This window comes from Akebia trifoliata, chromosome 8 (assembly GCF_017979445.1).
Source record: "Akebia trifoliata isolate Shusen 1 chromosome 8, ASM1797944v1, whole genome shotgun sequence".
Taxonomy (NCBI): Eukaryota; Viridiplantae; Streptophyta; class Magnoliopsida; order Ranunculales; family Lardizabalaceae; genus Akebia; species Akebia trifoliata.
The window spans coordinates 49,667,283-49,691,660 of NC_141382.1; the positions used below are offsets into that span (position 1 = coordinate 49,667,283).

At 33.8% G+C, this 24,378-nt stretch overlaps 2 protein-coding genes across 6 annotated transcripts; both read right to left on the reverse strand.

The window, feature by feature from the left end:
* Positions 1–3,419: 3,419 nt before the first annotated feature.
* Positions 3,420–10,107, reverse strand: LOC147397506 (protein OSB3, chloroplastic/mitochondrial-like). 5 transcript variants are annotated; one of them, XM_086449217.1, is made up of 12 exons: positions 9,551–10,107; positions 8,273–8,411; positions 7,322–7,394; positions 5,959–6,080; positions 5,746–5,878; positions 4,955–5,052; positions 4,735–4,855; positions 4,582–4,646; positions 4,366–4,492; positions 4,216–4,280; positions 3,917–4,099; positions 3,420–3,817 (listed from the first exon to the last, which is right to left on the reverse strand). In XM_086449217.1, the coding sequence occupies exons 1-11, from the start codon at positions 10,012–10,014 to the stop codon at positions 3,956–3,958; spliced, it is 1,551 nt and encodes a 516-aa protein (XP_086305343.1). In that variant the 5' UTR covers positions 10,015–10,107; the 3' UTR covers positions 3,420–3,817; positions 3,917–3,955. The 5 variants fall into 5 exon arrangements, with proteins under 5 accessions (XP_086305343.1, XP_086305344.1, XP_086305342.1 ...); XM_086449218.1 differs by having other exon boundaries at positions 3,917–4,102; positions 5,959–6,062; positions 9,551–10,102; XM_086449216.1 differs by having other exon boundaries at positions 3,917–4,102; positions 9,551–10,102.
* Positions 10,108–12,084: 1,977 nt separating this feature from the next.
* LOC147397507 (xyloglucan endotransglucosylase protein 1-like) lies at positions 12,085–13,926 on the reverse strand. Its single transcript, XM_086449221.1, has 3 exons — positions 13,590–13,926; positions 13,251–13,444; positions 12,085–12,637 (listed from the first exon to the last, which is right to left on the reverse strand). The coding sequence occupies exons 1-3, from the start codon at positions 13,878–13,880 to the stop codon at positions 12,241–12,243; spliced, it is 882 nt and encodes a 293-aa protein (XP_086305347.1). The 5' UTR covers positions 13,881–13,926; the 3' UTR covers positions 12,085–12,240.
* Between the last annotated feature and the right edge of the window lie 10,452 nt (positions 13,927–24,378).

Here is a 24,378-nt window from a genome sequence, read left to right on the forward strand (position 1 = left end):
TTGGCGGCACACGGCCTTTTGTTAGAACTCTTTTTTTTTTTTTTTTTCAACGTCCTGTGACGTGTTGGGTCATGACCTAACAAACGTTTGACATGTGGCACAATGACATCAGAAAGAGAGAGACAGAGGAGAGTCACTCCTCTCCTATCCGACTGACCACATATATATATATATAGGGAAATGTTCAGCGCCCTAAGTTTTACCACACATTTTAACAAACGTTTTTTGTCCTACATGGGTTAGAAGTTTTGGAATGAGCTGATTTTTGGTGAGGATGATCTCTATGATTAGAAGATCATCCTCCCCAAAAATCAGCCCATTCCGAAATGTTTAGCCCCATGTTTACACGTTGAAAAATCGTGGACCGTCCATTTTTTGTAAATCAATTTTGATGGGGTTAGAAGTTTTGGAATGAGCTGATTTTTGGTGAGGATGATCTCCTCACCATAGAGATCATCCTCACCAAAAATCAGCTCATTCCGAAACTTCTAACCCATGTAAGACAAAACACGTTTGTTAAAGTGTGTGGTAAAACTAATGGTGGTGAACGGTTATATATATATATATATATATATATATATAGGGTCCCGTTCAGCAACAAACATTTTGACAAACATTTTGGCAAACACATTTTTCAAAACATGGGTTAGAGGTTTTGGATGGGCTGATTTTTGGTGAGGATGATCTCTACGGTGAGGAGATCATCCTCACCAAAAATCAGTCCATTCCAGTACTTCTAGCCCCAGTTTACAAGTTGAAAAATCGTGGACCGTCCATTTTTTGTAAATCATTTTTGATGGGGTTAGAAGTTTTTGAATGGGCTGATTTTTGGTGATGATGATCTCCTCACCGTAGAGATCATCCTCACCAAAAATCAGCCCATTCCAAAACCTCTAACCCATGTTTTGAAAAATGTTTTGCCAAAAAGTTTGTCAAAATGTTTGTTGCTGAACATTTCCCATATATATATATATATATATATTATATATATATATATATAGATATTTAAATGCTATAATGACACGAAAGGAGACGCAAAGGTGAAAATAAATATATATAAAAAATGATGAGGTGGCACGTACATAATCGTACATGCTTTTTCACTTGTATCTCGCGAAAAATGTATCTATGGAAATGTCCTCGACGCCGCATCATTTTCTCACCTTTGTGTCATCCCAGCACTTCTATTAATTTTCAAATCTTAAAAAGGGCCATTGGGCCACATGGATTATCGCATTCCCAATCCAATAACACACTTTTTTAGATTTCATAAAAATATTCATATTAACAAAAATAAAAAATAAAAAATTATTATTCTTCGAACTTGATCTAAGATATTAAAAATGGATGGTCACCAAACACTTAAATTTAAAAAATAAAATTCAAATAACTTTTTTTTTTAAATTCATATAATTTTATCCTCTATAACTCCAATGCATTGGATCATTTTTTGAATGTCACAAAGTGATCAAATCAGAAAATTTGCTTTTTCTCATTATGGGTATAGGAAAAAAAAAGGGTGTTGGCAAAAAATAACATGTATTTAGTATCACTCTTTTTTTTTTTTTTTTTTTTTAGACTTTTTGGTGCATGTTTTGTAAACAACAGTCTAGGATAAGAGTCTAAAGAGGTTATTATATGAAGAGTCATGATGAATGCAGGCAATTTTAATACAGTCAAGTACGCAACTGATATGGCAAGAGGCCAGAACCATACATTTGTTTCTTCAGGATACATATGAAAAATATCTATAGTTTTGTACCATTGTCTTGTATTTGTGATTTTAGTAAACATTAAGGTACGCTGCTGATGTGGTAAGGACGCAGATCCACACATCTTTTTCTTGTGTATCCCAATGAAAAAGATCTATGATTCTGTGCCCATGCTACAAAGTCACGTATTTAATCGTGCATTCATCACGAATCTTATTTTATAGGGTATTTTAGTAACACCTCTTACGAAATAGAGAAAATTATGGTTACTTTTGCGAAATGTAAGATGAGATTTACTTTCTTGAACTTTCATTGACCTGGTCAAATCGTTACCAATATTTATTTAATTGATGATCCAATGTATGAATACTCAAACTACCCTTGTAGCATTTACTTACCAAAATGCCATTGTTTAAATTGAAAAAATAAAAAATATATTCTCAACCTTTGGATTGAAATATTTTAATATGCTATCGGATTAAAAGAAAAATCCTAACTTTATCTTCTTAAGAAGATGAAAATGAAGTTAGAATTTTACAATTATTTCACTTTTTTCTAGTTAGGGGGTTGGATTGTTCTCAACAGTGTTAGGGTTCTATTCCTTAAACTCGTTGCTTTGAAGCCCTACTATTAACATTTTTGAATTCGATTTCAATTTTGAGTTAGATTTTTGTTAATCATGTTAAAAATCTCATATTTCATGGAATGGGTGGAGATTTGAATCCTCAAGTGAGCTCTTTTAACAATTTTGACCTCAAGGGTTAAATTTCCATTAAAAAAAATCAAGAAAAACAAAATATCCTTGTGTTCTTTACCATTGAAGGAAGAACTAATATTAATATTTACAATAGAGGGTACTTCTAATTTCAACTTCTTTCGATTTTTTTTTAATTATTTTTTGTTTAACCATTTTCCATGTGAAAATTCTATGCATTAAGTCAAAAAATGTATTTGGGATGAGATTAAAACAATGAGATTGAGATGAAGACGACATTAGGGTGAAAAATATGAAATTGATGTAAAAATGATGAGAACAGGTTAGAAACAATGAAATTAAGCTTCAAAATTATAATATTTAAGTTGCATCAATGCAAAATTGAGTTGAAAACAATTAGAGTTCTCAAGATGATTATGTTTAAATCGCCTAAACTGAACACAGCTTGTTTGATAGAATGACATTTTCGTCATTTCAACATATAAGGATATTATTAATATTTTGCCATCTTTCTATAACTGACAATTGATTTTGTTAACGGGTTGACTGGGTCCACGAACGTCCACGGGTAGACCTCACCGCCCATTTTGCAGGGGAGGTTTTACTAAATTACTCTATTTTATATTTCCGGGTTGCTGAGGTCTCAAGCCCAAAGGCACCTTATCAGGGAGGTTTTACTAAATTACTCTATGTGGTTCAATTTCTTTGTTACAAGTATTATTATTTCTCTAGATAAGATCTGAACAACGAAATAGGATTCATGTTGCTCTCCCCAAGAGCACGGATGGAGCCATTGTCGGATACCAGCATACAAGAGAAGGCATTACACATTCTTGAGAATTAGATCAAATGTATCAAAATCAAAGAAACCCTTCAGGCTCTGTAATCCAACACAATTTTTCATATTTTCCTACGCGCAAAAAATGGTAGAAAACATTTTCCCTATGGAATTTATTTTCCCTTGCAAATGAATTCCCTGCAATCACATTGCGTTGAATGTAAATCGTAACCATGAATTGTTTCTAGCATCCACCATTGCCCCCAAAAAGAAGTTTCAGTTACATGGGAAACTTATGGAGAATTTTCTATAAATGGCACCAATTCTGGACAAATCTTCAAAGTAATTGGATTGTTTTTGTCTTCCATGGCTTCAATCCCTCTACAACAACTCCCAAACAATCATATACATGCAACCTAAAAGGGATTTTTCCATGACAAAGGATTATCATTTCCCCAAGTCAGCCGTGAATACCATGGTCACACATAATAGCCATTTCAAAGATGAGAGGATGGGTGGATTCCTCCTTCGTATTCAAAAATGCACATCAACATTCACAAGGTGGATGATCGCTGCATCAGTTGTTATCTACACGGACCCTTTGGACATTCCCTGCACTCTCAACCATCAGCGGTTTGACAAACGTAAACAAAATCTCTATTAAACAGAAACAACAGATGCTTTGAACTGTAATATGGAGTAGAATCAAACCTCGTATCCCCGGTAAAAAGTATCTTTGGTATCAAACATTTACGACAACAATGTATCTCTCTTCCAAACAGGAACACCAGTAGATTTTTCTAGAGGCAATTTGGGCAGTACCCAAACTGGTGCGCTATTAACCCATAATCCATCACCAGTAATCTTGTGTGTAAAATCAGGATATTTTTCAGTCTTCTACAATTATCCGGAAAAAAAAAAAAATCAAGTTCATATAATCATCATTGAGGAATGAGAATTAACTAAACCTATATACTGAAAAAAAAAAAAAAAGGAGAGAGAGTCAGTACCTTATTGGATCTATTGTCCAGCCAGTCATCTGGGTTTTCTATCAAGTTCTTCCAGGATTGCTTCCCTGATTTATGGCACATAATAAAAATGTAAATAAAATTGGGAAGAATATCTGACATTAGCTTAGGACAAGAGTGTATTTCTATTACCAATACCAACAGCAGCATCCGTAGATTTTATTGGAGGCAACTTGGGCGATACCCAAGATGGTACTTTATCAAGCCATAACCCTTCACCAGTAAGCTTGTGTTTAAAATCAGGACTTTTTATACTTAACTACAAATTATAAGAAAAAGTGGGGAAAAAATCAAGTTCATATTATTAAGAATTGATAATAAATGAACTATTAGAATTTATGTCAGTACCTTACTAGATCTATTGTCCCACCAGTTATCAGGGTTTTCAATCAAGTTCTTCCAGTGTTCCTCCCCTGATTCATGACACACATAATTAAAAATGTAAATAGAGCAGGAAAGAATATCTAATATTAGCCAATACCAACAGTGTATCTCTATTACCAACAGCAACATCTGTAGGTTTTGTTCCACCAAACTTGGGCAGTACCCAAGCTGGTGCGGTATCAAGCCATAACGCTTCACCAGTAACCTTGTGTTTAAAATCGGGGAATTTTTGATTGATCTGGGAATTATAAGAAAAAGGGGGGGATATCAAGTTAATATCTTAATTTTTGAGAAATAAGAATAAATAAGGAACTACTACTAAAATCTGTATCAGTACCTTATTGAATCTATTGTCCCGCCAATTATCCGGATTTTCCATCAAGTTTTTCCAGGATTCCTCCCCTGATTTTATATTTGATTGATAGGATCCCTTCCCTAATAAATTGCACATATTAAAATATATATATATATATATATATATATATATAACAGGAAAGAACATCTGAGATTGTAAGCACTCATTCTACAAGTATAAAAACACAGTTCAAAATAAAGGTGGAGAACCCCACACAGAGATACTAACAATGTTAAATGAACAAATAATAATTCTGCAGCTCAATCCAGTTCTTGAAATGCTTAATAATAAAATCTATGTATTTTCAGTCACAAATACCAAACAAAGAAAAGAAAAAAAAGAAGAAAATGACTCTTCACAGACAAGGCTCAATCCTTGCAAAAAAATTAAAAACCAAAAAGCCACCTAATAGAAAGAATGTCAACCTAGTAGCATGAACAGAGAACATAACATTACCAAAGATATACGTTTTTAAATTAAATCCTTACTTTCATATGACCATTGAAACCCAATCTATAAATCCCAACTCAACATGATCCTAGACCTCATTGGTTTGGTTATATGATCATAGGCTCTATCATTTAAAAAAAATGATCGTTGGATTTTATTATATCAAGCAGGCGAACAATCTCCTGGATTCCTTAAAACTAACCTTTTTAAGTTATAACCACACCAACCCGTTCTGGAGCATCATTTGCCAAATTTTATCAGAATTCTAGAAGTTCATCTGTCAGACCCATAGAAGAGACTTATTATTATAAATTCAAGCTCACCTTTGCATTGAATCTTTTCATCACCATCAAACACCAATTCTTCGAGTTTTGACAGAACCCATTTTGGAGCACTGCTAAGCCATAAGGGCTGGCCCCTATCCTTGTGCTTAAAATCTGGATATTTTGGATTTACCTGAACAATTGAGCAAAAGAATATATTGTTTGGACATAAATAGTCAAAACTTGACAACATCTGTTTAGAGAAATGCTCACCAATCCATTCAGCTTTTTCTTCCGGTGATCCAACCAATGGTCTGGATTATCAAAGAGGTCTCTCCAATCACCAGCAGAAAACTCCACATCTTTCAACTTCTTGGCTGAACAAGGAAAAGATTCTATAGACATTGTGAGTAATGTAAGAATATAATGGTGAATGCAATTCAAATATGCAGGTAAAGACCCCAAAGGAGGAAATCATCAGCTTATTAATTAAACATGTCATTGGATTCAAGAATGCAATCATGAAAACTAAGTTATGGCAAAACAAAAATAGCTAACATGAAATCAACCATCAGTATAAATATGGCATGGACATCAATTAAACAATAAAAGCAGCAGCACATGTGAAGATAACATTACATATGTAAAAAAAAAAAAGCAAAGTGAGACTGGATTAGGGCCTGCAGGAAAAAGAGCATTCAATTCCAGATGCCCGCTTCAGTATATTTGCCAAAACGAAAACCAGACCCATTCCTTCTCCTCAGAGTAGCCAAGTGTGTGATAGAAGAATCCGGGCATTTTTGGGATAAATCCACATAGGAGACAATATAAATGTTAGGAAAGCGGGAAATAATATGAAGGCGATGTAATTTGTCGCCCACAAACTCATCAGGGACTATGGACTTTAAAATTCTCAGTGGATACTTTGACACCATTTCCCTATCTAGAAGGAAAATTTAAGTGTTTCTGATTTGAATGTAATCTCAAAGGGCATATCAACTTAATCTGCTTGAAATAAGCCAATCCACAAGAAGCATATCACTAGAAGTGCATACATGAGATTCCACAATGCTGTCTAAAAACAGCATATCGGTCAGAGATATCCTTCTTTCAGGCTCCATAAATACCAAATATCATACAGATTTGAGGGAATTTTGCAAGACAGTAATAAGATCATGAGCGTTTTATAAAAGCAGAATATCAGGCAATAAAGAAATGTGTACATGGAATGGATTTCCACACATACTCACGAAAGAGTTCTTCAATCCTTTCAAGTAGGATGCACTAGCACTAAATAATCCCTTTTACATAGAACCATTTCTCAGTATAGAGAGTCAAAGAATAAAGGCATATCGCAACTTCAAATAAAATTAAATTAAGAACCAATGCATTGAAGATGACCAAGAAAGAAATATTTGAAGAATGTACAATGTCTATAATTCTCGAATGAAACCGAAATGAGAATCAACACCAGTTATATAAAGAGTAATAAAGCAAGATAGCAATTCCGTAAAAGCCAAGATGGATCAAAATCATATAACATAATTCTCATCAATGAAGCTTTGGTGAAACAAGTAACTTGTTCGTAATCAAATCTCAATAAATTATATCTACTTGACAAATTAGTTCACTTTACCTTGCTTAAAAGACGGATGGCTTTCCTTCCCTGAATTCGATTCATGGACAAAATTTAAGCTATGCACCATAACCTAACATGTCATATCTTGGATGTCAAACACACACAAATAGAAGTTATCTGAAATTAATACACCTACAAAAAGAGAGATTCGGAACGCGAGTTTAATTGTAATCACAAAGCCAAGATCTATAGAACCAAACAAAAACTTTGGAAGGAAGATCTATTTGCAACAAATGGAAACAATAGCCACAAAATTTTACCTTTGGAAGTGAAGACCTTGACTGCCTACCCCTCAAAAAAAAAAAAAAATACAAGACGAATTTGGGAAACGTCTAATGCATAACCACTTTTGGGAAAAAATAATAAGAAAATTGTTAACCAACCAACTACTCCAAAAGACCGATCTATTGGAGAAGGGGAGACCTATTAATATAAGAGGGTCATGGAGCTTAACTGGAGTATGACACACAAGAGAGTGCAGGAAAATGTACACTCAACACTCCACCTCACCCATAAGGGTGGAACGAATCGAACCCGTGACCAATTCAAACCTAGTGCTTTGAGACCATGCTAACGAACCAACTACTCCAAAAGACTGATCTGTTGGAAAATGGGAGAACTATTAATATAAGAGGGTCACAGAGCTTAGGTGGGGTATGACACACACAAGAATGGAGGAAAATATACACTCAACAAAAGCAAACTTTTGGGACAAGGCTTTGATGATGACAATGATGTGAAAAATGTCAAATACACACTAAATAGAACAAAGAGTGCCGCTAACACCCTCTTGGTGAACAGATAATGTATAAGAAGGTGATAAACAATCTCTCCCCTCCACCAAATAACTCTTGTTGGGAATGATGACAGACTATGCATAACAATATAGCTGAAAATTTTCATTTATCAGCATCCTTCTATGGAGGGTTGTTGCATGAAGAATCATACCTGGATATTAGATTGACCTTGTTCCATTGTGACTTGTGGGGGATCTCCACTTAGTTGCCCTGCTACATGAATAATATCCTTTTCCTTTAGATGGCAAGTGGCAATATGTGCTAGATCACCTTCAAAGATTACTGGAATCCTGATTTATTATTAAAAAAGGGAAGCAATGCTCAATATACATGTGGAATCTTGCTTAAGTGATAATTATTAAAAGGACGGAAATACCAATTGTCACAAAGTGATGCTTAAAGCCTTAAACCAATAAAGTATGCAAGCAAAGAGGGGAAATACAAATTTTAATGATGGTTTTTTTTTATTTTTTTAAGTTCACTCCAAGTGGTAACAGTTACATGGTGAAACTAAATATTGAAAAGGTCATAAACTGCAAATGAATTTAAAAAAAAAAATACTCACAAACAATTAGGTTTGTAAACCCAATCGAAGATACTTTGACTGTCCAATACAACCACTACTGAAAATTTTGAATACACAGTAAATTTCCTTATAATTAGGGTATGCATTAATTTACAAAATAGACATCATCATCAAAGCCTTATCCCAAAGATTTGGGGTTGGCTAAACGATTCATGTTCCTCCATTCAATTTTTTCTAGAACCACATTTTATGTAATTGAAAGTTCTATATCCAGTTTCTATCTCAATCAAAATTTTAAAAATACATACAAAAATAATAACATGTGTGTGTGTGTGTGTTTCTCAGTGTGCCTAAGCAAAATAATAAACAACTAGACAATAATTTGCAGGGATTTAAATATGCATCCTGGAGAACATGTCAAATGAACTCTCCATCGATCTCAACACATGGCGTAAACAATATACCTTCAAACGGCCACTAAAAGTGATTCCTAATTAGATAACACCTCCAACATTTGGATTTTACACATATGAGAAGTATACAGATGCATCTTGGTGTTCATTTTAAAAATAACTTAGAAATATATATAATAATATTTCCAATAAAATGCCTTATTTTAATCAAAATTAAAGTGGGGTTCACGCCACACTTTTCTCACACCTTCATGTTTTTAAAACACGGCTTGCAACAATGTAATATTTGTCGATCGGTGCTTTGGTCTCTAATTTTTTGTCCTAATCACCCTAAAAAACAACACCATTTTTCTCCCCCAATTAAGCTATTTTTCTCCTAGAAATTACAGAGAATGAGACCAGCAACAATGTTCTAACATAAACATCTGCTCCATTACAAAATCAAGAAGATAGTGGACCAAATAATTGAGAGAGAGAGAGAGTATGGTACCACAATGAAGTAAAACCCGGAGTTTGTTCCTGCGTAAGAATGGTACCAGCCCAATATTTTCCATCTGGAGAAGCCTGGAACTGAACCGGAATCGTGACCGAGCCAATCAGGTTCACTGAATTGGAGACCTTCGCCTGCCAAGGTATTTTGCTTGGCCTTGGCCATTGTGTATGATTCTTAACAACCTTCGGAGGGGGTTTCGAATCAGTTAAAAACCCTAGATCATCGTGCGAAGGAAAAGCTTCTGTTGTTGTTGGTTCTGGTGGTGGTAGTGGTGGTGGTGGAGGAGGATCCTTAGATTCAGAAATCAATGGTCCAGATTTGGGTTGTTTTCTGGAGTACCTTTGCTTCGTTGTCGATGTTGTCGAAGAGAGAGGAGAGATTTGGAGAACGACAATGGGATGAAGGAGACATTTCGCTGACGAAGAAGTAAGAATTTCTGCAAGTTTTCGAGATAAATTCATGGCTTCTTCTTAGAGTTTAGAATCACGTCTCCTTCTCGCTATGTTTAGGGTTTAGTAGTTGTCTCAAGAACTGAGGAACAAGAAATGAAGGGTTTATCAATCAAATTAACACTTCAGCAGTTGGGACTCACCGCCGACTCATGAGTCATGACTCGTGAGTCAAAAAAAGTTTAAACATCCTTGTCCCAAACAACTTTGAAGCGGGCAACCCGTTTCAAAATGTTGGAGGAAAAGGAGCCCTTGTCTTTTTATGACGCGTGGCATCCTCACGTGTTTCTTGAATATTAATGTTTTTTAAATTAGTGGCAGACCCCTTGACTTTGGTCTTCTCTTATAGATTAATAAACTATGACTTGAAAACCATTGATTATTTTTTCAAAACTACTCGTCTTCTTCGTCTTGAGTATGATGATTGTGGCACTGAGGCCATTTTACATGAATATGATAAGGTCTCTCCAATATTAACAAATATAAGGGGGCATGTTATCGGTTTCAAAATTTAGGGTTTTTTTAAAAAAAAAAATCCTTGAGGGGGCCTTGCATCATTTAAAGCCGATGATTCTACCAAAATTTTAAAACAGCCAACAGCTTCAAGGGCATGCCCATCCTCATCTATGTGAATATTGAAGTTGAACCCATAGTAGACAAGTTTGGATTCGACAAATATTTGATAAGGTTTTAGTACTTTAGTTTGATTAATTGGGATCGATTTGCAAAATATTAAAGAAAATTATGAGGACTATACAAAATTATAGTTTTGAGTTTTTTCTCCAAACCCATCATTTTCAACCTCCATAATATCCATAACTTGTCCTTGAGATTTGAAAGTCAAATAAAATTGAATTTTTAGGTATTAGTCAATAAATCACCTATTAATTAATCAATTTAATTGGATAGTCTTTTATTAGGAGAACTATATGATTTTTTCCCAATATTTTATAACTGTGGTTGAACCAACCACCCTAGATTTTCAAGGCTGGGCACCCATAGAGACCATGACGACTCGTTAACTAGTATGATCATAGTATTGAACATGTCAAAACCTTTAAATCAGTTTAAATTTTTTACATACATTCATCTTTAATCAATTATAATTCTCTGTCTTTATGGATTAATAGAGATGTTCAAAGTCAAAAGCCTGATTCATACATACGATGATATTTAAATGATTAAAGATTTATTATTTTATAGGGAAAAACATCAAAACTAATTGAGTCAATTGGGATTTTTCAAAATTTATGCACAATTTATCTTGGATTTAAAAGGAGGCACTATGATGGATGATTCTCATTGACTTACTTGCAAGATTGCCTTCTAGACCAAGATGACTTGCCCCAATCATGAGTGTAACTGATATATTACTAGTGAAGGAGAGATTTATATAGATCCGGCTGGTGATGGCGCCATTGTCGAAGAAAGGTGCAGCAAGATTGTATTTTAAGTAGAACTTTTGCTTTGATACCATTTAAAAGAACTGAATTCTATCGATGGAGTAAACATCTTAATTATCAACACCTCCTAATGTGGAGAATCCTTATTGATATATTAAATGAATTATCATTTAGCGAGCTGAAAATGAGTTATTTTCAATTCTGGCTAACTATTCATCTTAATTACCAAAATGTGAATGATCATGTTTTCGTTAAAAAAAATTCAGAACGGTAACAAATTCAACAGGTCACTTTAAACCTGTGAAATTGTCACGGGTCATTATCATTCCTGTTTTGGTAATTATAATGAATAGTTAGTACGCCCGAACTGTAAATTTGTTAAAAGTTGATCACTTTTTCATAAATATCCTTATTGAATATATCACTCTCCATCACAACCTACAATTTATGAAGTACATATAATCGGCATTATTAGTCTGTTATCAGGATCACAAATGAAACAGCAAAATCAATTGAGTAAAGGAGCCATCTAATTGGCAATGAGTGGAGAGGCCCACCAACTTATAATGAGAGAGACAAGGCAACGAGTGTCTAATGTGGGACTAAACTCAACATAGCCAACCACTGGAATCAAAAGTAGGGTCATTGAAATTCCCCTCATCATTTTATCATTATCATGGAGGCCAGAACACTTATGCTTCATTATTATTATTTAAAAAAACCAACATGGTTGTACTTCAAAGTAAAAGAATCTAATAAATAACATGTTTATTCTCAATCAATCCTACTAAACATAAACACAAGCTGTTTGCAAGATCAGTTTTTTTTACTTCATTTAAGCGACCTTGCATTCAGGGGGAAGACCTTGAGGAAATCGCTTAATATCAGTGCAATAGTTGTAGATCATGTAGTTCTTCTGAACCCACTTCATTCTTTGTAGGCTTGTTGAGCCCAGACCTTGGGTTAGCCATGCAGTGTTGTTGGATTTCCCAGAGTTGGAAGCACAAGAAGAAGCACCTGAAGACCAAATACAGGCTTGGGCATTGAAGTTTCTGTATGAGGCAGTGAATGGGGCTAGGCTCCAATCAGTCTTCACAAGGCCACCTCTTGTGGCCCAGTCGTCCGCGTTCCAGAGACTTGAGTATATCCTCATTGGTTGATTCTTTGGGTATGGAACACCTATGGATTCTGAATTTTTGAACTCTCTAATGGGAGTGCCATCAACGGAGAAGCTGCAAGAGAGCAAAATCAGATTATAAGCGAGAAATCTCATTAGGGACTGAAAGCATGGTTGTGAAATTGGTACTTATGATTTAATTTTTGAATGTTAATTTTCACTGTTAAATTTTAATTTTTTTAATTTGGGAGTTCGGTGACTGTTCATTTTTTTTTATATGAGTTTTTTTTTTCTTGTTTTTTTTATCATGAAATCTTGAAGGCTGTGGTGTTGGATTTCCAATGTGATAATCCAACGACCTTAGTAAGATTTGAATCTTACTAAGTTGGGTAAGACTAGCCTGATTCAAAGAAATTTCTTTTGAGACGGTTATACCCTTATTTTATTTAAAAGATCAAGTTTTTTTATCATTAATTTAATACCCCTTAAATATTCAGAGGAATTTTAGTCATTCTTCTGGATTTATACATCAAAAATTTGACAAAGTCTAGCCCTTGGCTTTGAACCAATCTCATAATGTAAAATTGTCCGAACCAACTTCTAGAAAGGATTGATGATGCTGATTTTGGGGATTGCTGCCAAGACTTTCATGGGTCAAAGGACCTGTAATAATATGCCACGTGTTGTACAAAAGGAGGGAGAGAGAGAGAGAGAGAGAGAGTTCTTACATTATGCTTCGAGGATTCCACAATATGGAATAGGTGTGGAAGTCTTTAGTAGGGTCGAACCATAAAAAGAACTGTTGTTCCCTATTTCCTTTGCCTTGGGTGAACACATTAGTATGGAGTATATAAGGGTCTCCACTAAGATTACCAAGAAACTCGAAGTCGATTTCATCGTGTGTCGTTCCTAGAGATGATAACTGAAACACCATAATTAAATCATTAGTTATATATATCGTATATGCATGATCTGATATATCATTATACACCTTACTATAATTCATCATATCTAATACTCAATTAAATTGGATAAGAAAATCATCGAAAACATGTAAACTAGCTCACATAGTAAGCTGTAACCGTGCCGGCCGAGTTACCAGGGACAAGCTTAAGCTGCATATCTATCTTTCCAAATAGATACTCACTCTTGGATTTGAAACCAGACCCCGAGGCCTTATCGAGCGACAACGTGAGAAGTTTCCCATTATCGAGTATCTTAGCACGACCATCGCCCCATGTGAGCTCGAAATCTTGGTAGAAATTACCAGCATAAGCAACCATTAAAGAACTTGCCAATATAGAAACCAAAAACACAATTGTAATAGCTTTGTAACAATTGGTTGAACTAGAAGCCATGGTTGCAACAACAATGAAGAAAAAAGATTGAAGGTGTTGAAGTTCTGTTTGGTTAGAAGGGTTTAAATAGATATATGGGTGTGAAGAGAAGGCAAAGTAGATAGGAAAAATATCAAAGATGGGTGTCAAGGTTGGTGAGTTGACTCGGTTTTCATGTGGGCCTGAATTTGACAGCTGGGAGGTGATGTATGCGGTTGTTTTGGGCTCTTTGGACTCATTTTCAGTCTAACGCGGTTGTTTAGTATAAGACGCAGGCGCTCTTGGAGAGACAGCTGTCTACATACCCAACCTATTTATTATTTCTGACTTTCTCTTAAGTTTAATTTTCCAACCAATGTAATAAATCCTCGGAAATGGATTTCTACAGAGTCAACTCAATTTGATGTGTGACTCGACTGGTGTGAGTCAATAACATAGTTATTAATGTAAAATAAAGATATTTATAATATTTAAAAAATTGACAATATATTAATTTGTTATCTATTGCAAAATTAGATATTACATACACGGCTCAACATAATTTCCAATTACTGAGTCGACTCTTTGATAAGTGTATATTTTTCGAGTTTCCCACGGAGTATTCTGAAGTTCCATTGAGTAGTGATTGACTCGACCGATTTGGCTAACTCATTAAATTAGAGAACTGTCATTAGGTATATTTAGAGAGCTGCTATCTGAGCCAAACTTTTGTAATGTTTGAAGCGTGTGGTGTAATCTTTAATTGGGGTGTGATAAATAATTTAAGGTATTGAAGTGTAACAAATAAAAATTGAGGTGTCAATAGCAACTTTTTATATTTAATAGTAAAATGGCTCTTTATCTGATGTACTTGCACTACCAATTTATATTTGAGTCTCAATGCCGCGATATTTTGATTGCTTGGATAACATTAAAAAAAAAAAAAATCTGGTTGACTCATTGAGATTATTTTGTAACATTTTATATTCAAGGTATTACATTGTCATATGCTTAAGCCCGATCAATCAATTGTGATCTTATTATTTAATTTATTTTATCTCAACTTATAGTTTATAAACATTTTAAAAGAAATGTTTCAATCAGTAGACGTACGTCACAAAAAATTGTAAACTATATACATCATAGTGATTTTATTACCATATTGCAAGATATAATTACGATGAGGCACTCATGCCACCACTTCTTTTTTTTTTTTAAATTCTCTTTGGCTTGATTTGTAACTTCTATAAGCTACCTAACATTCTCGACCCGTATTCATTACCCCCACAAACAAAATCCATTACAAGTGATTTATGTAAATCTATCACGTATCGAATATATTCTTCTAGTTTCTCTCTTTTTATTTTTACAATTTTTATTCATGATATTCAGCTTCTTCAATTCCCCCCCCGGAACAAAACAAATTAGTATACTTTGGACTTGACAACATGGAACTATTAATGAGTAAGGTCCTACTATGCACAATTGTTCATTGTAGATTATCACATAAAATAATAAAAAATAAATTAAAAAAATCTTGACAAGCAAGAGTCAATTTACAGAGACAACATTGATTCAAAACTCTAACTTAAAACGATTAAAATTAAAAGCAACCAATAAAAATCTATTTGTTGAAGATTAAACTATTTAAAAACAATAAAATTAGCAAGAGACGATATTATAGTATAAAAAGATTTAGATCAATCAAATCTACCAAAGACAATCAATCTTGTTTGATTATTTATGCCTAATTTTTATCTTGATCTAATAAAAAATTTAATGTATATATAAGAACTATGCATGCATCATATCAATTTAGTGGAATTAACATATATTTATCCTTAAAGTCTCTATAAATCAGGTTTTAGAAACATAAGCCATGATCAACAACCCTTAGTACTTTGATTAGCAAGCGAAGGCAAAAAGCTGTCGCTCACCAGGAGTAATTAAACCATGGTCCCAAGGGGCCAAGTGTGTCAAGTTGTAGTCAGGGCCCACAGTTTGCTACTTAGTGTGCTACAGCTTTTGAACTTAATTCCATTCATTGGTTGGTGGAAGATCAATCCTTGATTTCAAGTCTTTTTATTTTAATATTTCAAATAATAGAGACAATGAACCATGTTTAATCTAATATACTTAGTTTTAAAAACTAATGTCCCAGACATAAGTCTTTGTCGAAACTTCTCCAGCTACACACAGACTTGTTCTCTTATTTAAGAAGAGTTTACCAAACCATAGGACCACAGCTTTTCATGAGGTGCGATTGTATCATAACAAGTACTCGTCCAGATAATTTGAATGCGTCGTATCTCTCTCTCTCTCTCTCTCTCTCTCTCTCTCTCTCTCATTATATTAATAAAAAAGAAAATGAGAGAATCCTCTAAAGAGTCTTTGTTTGTTTTTGGTAGGCAACCTCACTCCGGTCTTTAAAAAAGTAGTTGAAATTATATATAGGGAGGTTGTACCTCCCTTTTAGATTAGAAGGCATCTGAGGATTTGGACCATGGTTTTAAAATTAAAATTTGTCTGAGTTTATTAAGATGATTCGGGTGAATTAAACCTTCTGTGTATTGTCCATCACATGAACTCATCTGACGTACTAGATGTCCAATACTTTGAAAATCTCAAAATTATGGAAAATGGATCATATAAACAGTTCAGATTGATTTGTAAGCAATTTAACTCATTCAAGATGAGATGACTTAGAAGAGTTGAATTGGTAACGGTGTGTGCCAAGACAAAACAAGTTACCAGGTTTGAACAAAAGTCAAACTCACATTGAATGAATTAGGATTTGTACTACTTTTTTCTTTTTTTTGGAAAATGTTAAAATGACGCAAAGCAGTTACTGCGATTCTCACAAGTCTGACGTGGGATGTGCACATAACCATAGATGTATTTCCTCATGATACGAGTAAAAATCATCTACGGTTATGTATACATGTCCACGTCATAATTGTGAAAATCACAGTAAATGCTTTGTGTCACCCCAGCACGACTCTTTTTTTTTCTGTTTTTTTTGTGGCGTACAAAATTCTATGCCAAGCTGATGACCCAATAACATGACACGTGGCAGTGTGGGCAGTGTGCAGTGAACACTGCCCTTGTTAGACACTGCGTTTAACGTAGCACTGATGTGGCGGTGCACATATAATCACAGATTTATTTCACTGAGATACAAATTAAAAAATCAACAGTTCTCTATGCACTGCCACATCTACACAGTGTTCAACGAATGCACTCCATCATTGTCCAAAAATCTATGGTTCTCTGCACAGTGCCATGTCATCACAATGTTGAGTGCAATGTCCACGGGAGCCAGTTCAGCATTTTCCACCAAAAATATGAAGAGTTACTGGCTAAGGGGGAGAGATATTTTTTGGGATCAAGTGCTTGGGTTTTACCTTGATCTCTGTACACGTGTGAATCATATCTTTGGGTTGGTCATAAGCCGAGCATCGAATTTTGTTAACAACAAATCTTGATTCTTTTTTTTCTTCGTGTTCAACATAGTAAACCTACTTTCAACGACCCTTGCCACGATAAAAAAAATTAAAGAAAAAAAGCTCTTAAAATGAGATGGATGAGGGTGGATTTTGAATCCACATCAACGGTATCAATACATAGACTTTACAAACTAGGTTAGTCGATATTTTCTAATTTTAAGACATTCTAACAACACATAAGCCTTACAAATTATGCATGCATGAGAGACTTTAACTTCCAATACTTCATGAAAACGTTAACAACCTCTGCAACTTTCAAAGCAAACTCATCAATATTGTTCCATAAATTCTTTGTAAATATCATAAAGTTGCAAAAAATTAATAACAAAAATAACAATGCATAATGGCAAAAACATGACTTTTTTTCATAGAAAGACAAAATAGATTCTATTTTCCAAAGACAAGCATGTATATACAATAGTTGGATTATAGCATAAATCAGGCTTTTGAAGATCATATTTATGTTGGCGGGATATTAATTCAATTGGATGTGTCATAATAAAATTAGGTACTTAACTTAGCTCGCAATGTTTTATCTCTGTCTCCAAGCAATGGAGATGGGTTTTGGATATATCTCTGAGCTGATTCTTGATTTTAGTTTACCGATCTCCCTACTAGGGATCCAATAATCTCTTGATTGGTGAATAAAATTCCTTCAACCTAAGGCTATCTTTCGACAACGGATTAAATTGGTTGGGGCCCTTGGTGCCTGGTCGCCCGGAGTTTTCAATGGGCTCGGTGTGCGCACAAAGATTTTAGGTCCAAATCACCATGTGAAGGGCCTTGGTCTATACTTAAATTCCCAAGTATTAAATGTAAATTTCTGGAAAAAAAAAAAAAAAAAACTTTCTTTCAGGTCAGATTAATGGCCCTCTACCCAAATACCTGGTTTTTCAAATCTTCAGTACTATCCATGACATAATTTGGGCTGCTAGGAGCACTTACGGGTTTTTTCCGACCTTTCAATGCGTAAGCTATTGGAATCAAAAGTAAAAACGACCGAGTTGTCTTGGGCTTCTATTCATATGTTGGGCACACCTGCATTTTGCAGTACTATAAGGTTTGTTTCGGGGCCAATCTGAACTCATCGTCTTTCAGGACCATTTTCCATAGAGCTTGGCTTGGGTGAATGGGCTTGGGCTAGTACTTGAAGCACACTAAACAATTGTGAATGCTTTGGTTGTTTGATCATGGAAATTAAAATAAAATAAAAAAGCCCCAACCAATTTTAAAACGATGGACCATTGTTCACATTCCTCAGTTGGGCTTAGGATTCCTAGATACTCATATTCCTACTTAAGCTTTGCACGAGTTCAACCCAGCCCATTAACATCCATAAGTACATTAAAAATGAACAGAATGAATGGAGGAACACATTGTTTTAACTGATGGTATAAATATAATATTTTTTAATATATAATTTATATATAGGAACTATAGTATGGGACTGGGTTGCGATTAGTTGGATAATATTAAGCCCTAATCCAGTCCAGTCTGCATTTAACGAGGTAGAAGATTTTGAACCTAACCCTACCTTTGTGGGCTCAGTATTAAAGTCCTAACACTTATTTTTTAGGCAGGCAAGGTTGAGTTAGTGGACCAACGGGGTCAATCGATAGGCTTATTTATTTTTGGAAAAAACTCCGAACAACTGGGCTCAATCAATAGAGAGGTATTATTATTATTATGAGCTGTGATAAATCGATGTGGCAAAACATACGCAATCTGTACGCAACTGACGTGGCAAGAGCACAGAATCATAAATCATTTTTTGGGGATACAAAAGAAAAAAGATTGACAGTTCTGTGCTCTTACCATGTTAGTCGTGTACATATCGCATATGTTTACTTTGCATCTTATAAAAACGCATCGTAAAGCAATAGAATACAATAAATAATAAATGTGGAGGGTATTTTTTGAAAAAGTAATGCGTGAAAATCTCAAGGCAACTTAGTCGAACGTCTGAATTACAAGAAAATTTAGTTGAGCGTCTGAAACATTAGAGAAGGAAGACAGGCCGGTCTTTGCCTTCAACTGAGTTTCGGGAGTTACAAATCCCTTAAAATAAGGAGTATAACTGTATTTGTGAAAATCAAGGTAAGTCCCTAAAATGATGTAATTGTTGAAATGAAAATCAAGGAGAAAATCTGAGAAGATCCAAGGGAAGAAATCTCTATAGATACATAGGTGCAAGGCACTGAAAGACATGTAATTTTCTTTGAAAATACCCTACACTATTTTTTATACTAAGAATCTTGACTTGGGCATTGGAATGGTGTTGTTGCAAGCACACCTAGGAGCACAAGAAAACTAAAATTCTTTTATCAATGAGAATCACGAGGTAGTACAAGTTTTGACGTCTACAATAATAAAAAAAAATAGATCAGTGAAATATTTATAAGTTCTAAATATTAATTAGCCCATTTCTATCACAAAAGCAAATAAATACTTTGTACATGAAATTGAGCTAAAAACAACTTATTTGCTATATTCAAGGGACTTTTGATTTGTTTGGAATAAGGTTTAATCATGATGATGATGATGGTGATGGTGACGATGATTGGAATAAGTTCATATAAAATGGAAATGAGACATTTGAAAGAATCATGCACTTTATATAGCTGGTGGTTTAACCTTTAAATTACTTGAACAGCTATATGTTTTCTGTTCAAGAGTTTTTGGAAAGACTATTACTTTTATTATGAAAAGATTCTTTATAAATCAAATCTTAACTAGCAATGCACACATCAAGGACTTCATGGCAACCTTCACCACCATCATCATTTCATAAATATCCCTAAATGCTATTTACTAATTTATATTAAATGAAAATAGTATGGGACTGGGTTGGGTAATATTAATCCCTAGTCCAGTCCAATCTGCATTTAACGAGTTAGAAAATTTTGAACCTAACCCTACCTTTGTGGGCTCAATATTAAAGTCTTAACCCTTATTTTTCAGGCAGGCGGGATTGAGTTAGTGGACCAACGGACTCAATCAATAGGCTTATTTATTTCGAAAAAAACTCCCAACAATCAGTCAAGATTGATAAATTACGAAGATTAAAATGGAGAAAACAAAGAGATTTACGTGGTTCTGCAAAATTGCCTACTTCCACGGGTGACGATGATATTTCTTTATTGATAAGAACTATGAAAGTACTATACTTTGTTTCCCTTGAGAGTTTGTCGGCCCCACATCCCTAGCTTTAAGATACACCCAAAGAATTCAAAGAACTCAAGTTAGGACCATAAACCAACATTATCCACTGATTGAAGATATTTTACGATCGTACAAAACTCAGTCTTCGGATACATTAAGAGACTTGATTGATGAAAAATGTGCTCAAATGATCCAATTGTGATTATTATTAGTATTAAAAGTTAATGATAGTAACTGTTGAAGATCGAAATTAAGTGGATCATTTTCCGATAATCGGAAAAGGAGCTAAAAAAGAAATAATTGAGAGTTTGAAGGAGGAGGGATATAGAGGGGTCACTTCAAACTTTAAACTTCTATTTATTTGTGTGAGGGACACGCATGCGTAGACGAAATGATGAGGTTAGTAGGAATGAGTATGTATAAGAATATATTAGGAGAGAGAGAGAGAGTTTAGCTTTAATTTCTACTTTCCATATATCCTCTCTAGTTTTCTTGCCGGACCCAAAACTTTTATGATGACACCATTGAATTTTTATTTCTTAGTCACATTAATCTATTTTGTTGATAAATATAATTGACTTACTATAAAAAATAATAAATATAAGGTTGATTTTGATTTAAATAGGACTTTTTCAATCTCAAACGAGCAAATAATATGGCTTAGATGAGAGGAAAAAACATAAAATTTCATAGAGACTGTAATTAATTTTCTAAGAATCAATTTAATTTGTTAAGGGCTCATTTTTCATTCCAGCCGTTTGTTTGATGGAAACTAAAATCTGAAACATTGTTTAAGGCTAGTATTTTTCATTTACAATGTGTGAGTGGTGAATTACCAGACATAAGTGGTCAAAGATCATAAGATACATAACTAATTGGAGGAGATCTAATGATTAAATGGTCATGATCGATGATTATTTGGATTGTATGCACACTTGATGCATGGTTTTCACTCTCAAGATTTGTTTGAAAATAATATAATAATAATGATTATTTTCTTGATAATGATGATCAAGAAAGCCGTCTCTAATATTATAATTAACAAGAAATTATCAAATGTGTCCCTTTAAATTATTGACGTGGACAAGCTATTTGGTGGGCGGTGGGCCAATTCTTTGATGGAATCTTTGGCGTATTGTGCCCTTTAAAAGGGGATAAATCTTTTTAACACAAAGTGAAATCGGAAGAGTTGCTGAAAGGGATAAGAAGCTGCCACGTGTATATATATGTAGTGGGCCACATGATTCGACAGGAAAAAATTCCGAAAGTTTATGGACCCCTGAGTATAAACAATACAAAACATATGATTTGGCCGTTGAATTAACTTTAATTTTTGATTGAGTAATTAAGTTCATCCAATCTATTCGATGTTTTATCTATTAATTTTTAAAAGATGATCTTTCAATTGAATGGGTATGTGTTGTTAAATTTTTTAAATAAAATAAAATCGTTTTGTATTTATTGGTTGAACCCGTTTCTTTTGAAAATGATTTACAAAATTGTTTTATTTAAATGTGGTATAATGTTGGAATAATCCTACATTTATTAAGAGACAAAGAGTCGGATATAAGTTAATAAGCTGTCTTTCTCACCTTAATTGCAAAATTTAAAACAATATATTTGTGATTCGATATAGAGAGGTATTATTGTTATTATGAGCTGTGATAAATCGACATGGCAAAACATATGTAGTATGGACGTGACTAACGTGGCAAGAATACAGAATCATAGATCTTTTTTTGGGGATGCAAAAGAAAAAAGATCAATATTTCTATGCTCTTGCCACGTCAGCCTTGTACATATCACATATGTTTTACCACGCCGATTTATCATTATTTTATTATTATTATTATTTTGAGAGAGAAATAGGTCAATTAAGAAATTCAACTCATGAACTACATTTCTTTTCTATAAAGCTAATAATGTGTTTGTGCACATGAATCTAGGCAAGAGTTCATTAGATTTACTTTGCATCTTATAAAAGCGAATAGTAAAGGAATAGAATACAATAAAAAAAAATTAAAAAAAAATAGATCAGTGAAGTATTTATAAGCTCTGAATATTAATTAGCCCATTTCAATCACAAAAGCAAATAAATACTTTGCACATGAGATTGACCAAAAACAACTTACTTGCTATATTCAAGGAACTTTTGATTTGTTTGGAATAAGGTTTAATCATGATAATGATGATGGTGATGGTGATGGTGATGATGATTGGAATAAGTTTATATAAAATGGAAATGAGATATTTGAAAGAATCATGCACTTTATATAACAGGTGGTTTAACCTTTAAATTACTTGAACAGTTATACGTTTTCTATTCAAGAGTTTTTGGAAAGACTATTACTTTCATTATGAAAAGATTCTTTATAAATCAAATCTTAACAAGCAATGCACACATCAAGGACTTCATGGCAGCCTTCACCACCATCATCATTTCATAAATATCCCTAAATGCTATTTACTAATTTGTATTACATGCAATAAAATCAACTGTGTAATTGTCATTATTCACAATGATATTTTGGTACATAAATTTGTGTTTTTGTAACATTTACTCCCTAACCTCATAGTTAGAGAATCATAAATCTTTTTCTTGTGTGTCCTGAAGTAAAGGATCTACGATTCTTTGATGGGGACGTTTGAAAAAAGAGCGTCAGATTATTACGACTCTTCACAAAATTATTATTTCACAATAAAACCGATGCTTTTTTGCATTAATAAAATAGTAAGTATGCTTTAGCCACATTTGTGGTTGTAGAACTTTGCAAATGTTCCCGTGAAATTGTAAATTAAAAAAAAAAAAAAATTTGTAAACGAAGGTTACTTAAGAAAAAATGTTTTATATTTTTAAAGTTTTTTATTAATTTTTAGGGGCTTAGGGCTATATCACACCAAAAATCTGATTCATTTCAATTTGATAACTTTTGCTTTTTGATCAAGGATTTGGGCTTAGATACACTTCGATTTTATAACCTATTGGATTTTTTGGAACAACCATGTCACGATCCTGTAATATGTGAGAAAGCATGTAGAATTACACTATGTATTATGTTTAAATACAAGAAGTTTATTTATTTTTTGTAAACCAAATCGGGTTTGACTAGATCCAGAGCTAATCCGTTTAATATCGAATGGGACTGTGACAAGAACCCAATCTGATTCTTTTTGGATCAAATTCAGATTGATATGATCTTTGGTCCAAATCAATGTATTCCCATCGACAGCCCTACTAGCCAATTTGACAAAATTTTGATCCAATATTAGTTTTGTTCTAAAAACATTGCATTGCAAGTATGTAAGAGTGTGAAATTGAAGAAGCCAACAAGGACTTTGCAACACATGACACGTCCACAAACAACTTCTTTGTCAATTTCAACAAACAAGTCTATGTGGTTGTTTTATTCTCCATAAAAAAATAAAAATAAAAACGATTTATCTTAAATTGCAATATTTATTAAAGAAAACCAATTCTACAATGCTTCGTGTTTAACGGAAAAGACCGGCGTTTATGACGAGTGACCCTACTGTCTCTCGTCATGCCGGCAAGGTTTTCTTTCTCTCTCTTTGATGATTCATAAATCCTAGCTGACTTGGTTGACAAGCAAAAAACAAACCCTAATTCTAGAGACATACATGAAGAAATTTTTTTAAAAATAATTAATTTGAGCGTTTGTTTTTGATATTTGAGCCTTGCAGGTTATATAAGAGCACGTGGAATGGATAAATCTCAGAGAGAGAAAGATGGGTCACAAAGATGGTATTTCTCTCTCTAGGTTTAAACTTAAAATTCTAGTTTCGTGAAATACAGTGATATATGGTCCAACAGAGATGGAATTGAAGCCCTTTTAATGCTGTTTGGTAGGAGC

What these genes read in the sequence shown, in the direction of transcription:
- LOC147397506 (XM_086449216.1), bottom strand. Translation starts at nt 10,014, where the DNA reads ATGAATTTATCTCGAAAACTTGCAGAAATTCTTACTTCTTCGTCAGCG. An exon ending in GGATGCTGCTGTTGGTATTG is followed by an intron (nt 4,281 to 4,365) that starts GTAATAGAAATA and finishes GCCATAAATCAG; the next exon opens with GGAAGCAATCCTGGAAGAAC. An exon ending in TGGACAATAGATCCAATAAG is followed by an intron (nt 4,103 to 4,215) that starts GTACTGACTCTC and finishes GGATAATTGTAG; the next exon opens with AAGACTGAAAAATATCCTGA.
- LOC147397507 (XM_086449221.1), bottom strand. Translation starts at nt 13,880, where the DNA reads ATGGCTTCTAGTTCAACCAATTGTTACAAAGCTATTACAATTGTGTTT. An exon ending in GCACGGTTACAGCTTACTAT is followed by an intron (nt 13,445 to 13,589) that starts GTGAGCTAGTTT and finishes ATGGTGTTTCAG; the next exon opens with TTATCATCTCTAGGAACGAC. An exon ending in TGGAATCCTCGAAGCATAAT is followed by an intron (nt 12,638 to 13,250) that starts GTAAGAACTCTC and finishes GCTCTCTTGCAG; the next exon opens with CTTCTCCGTTGATGGCACTC.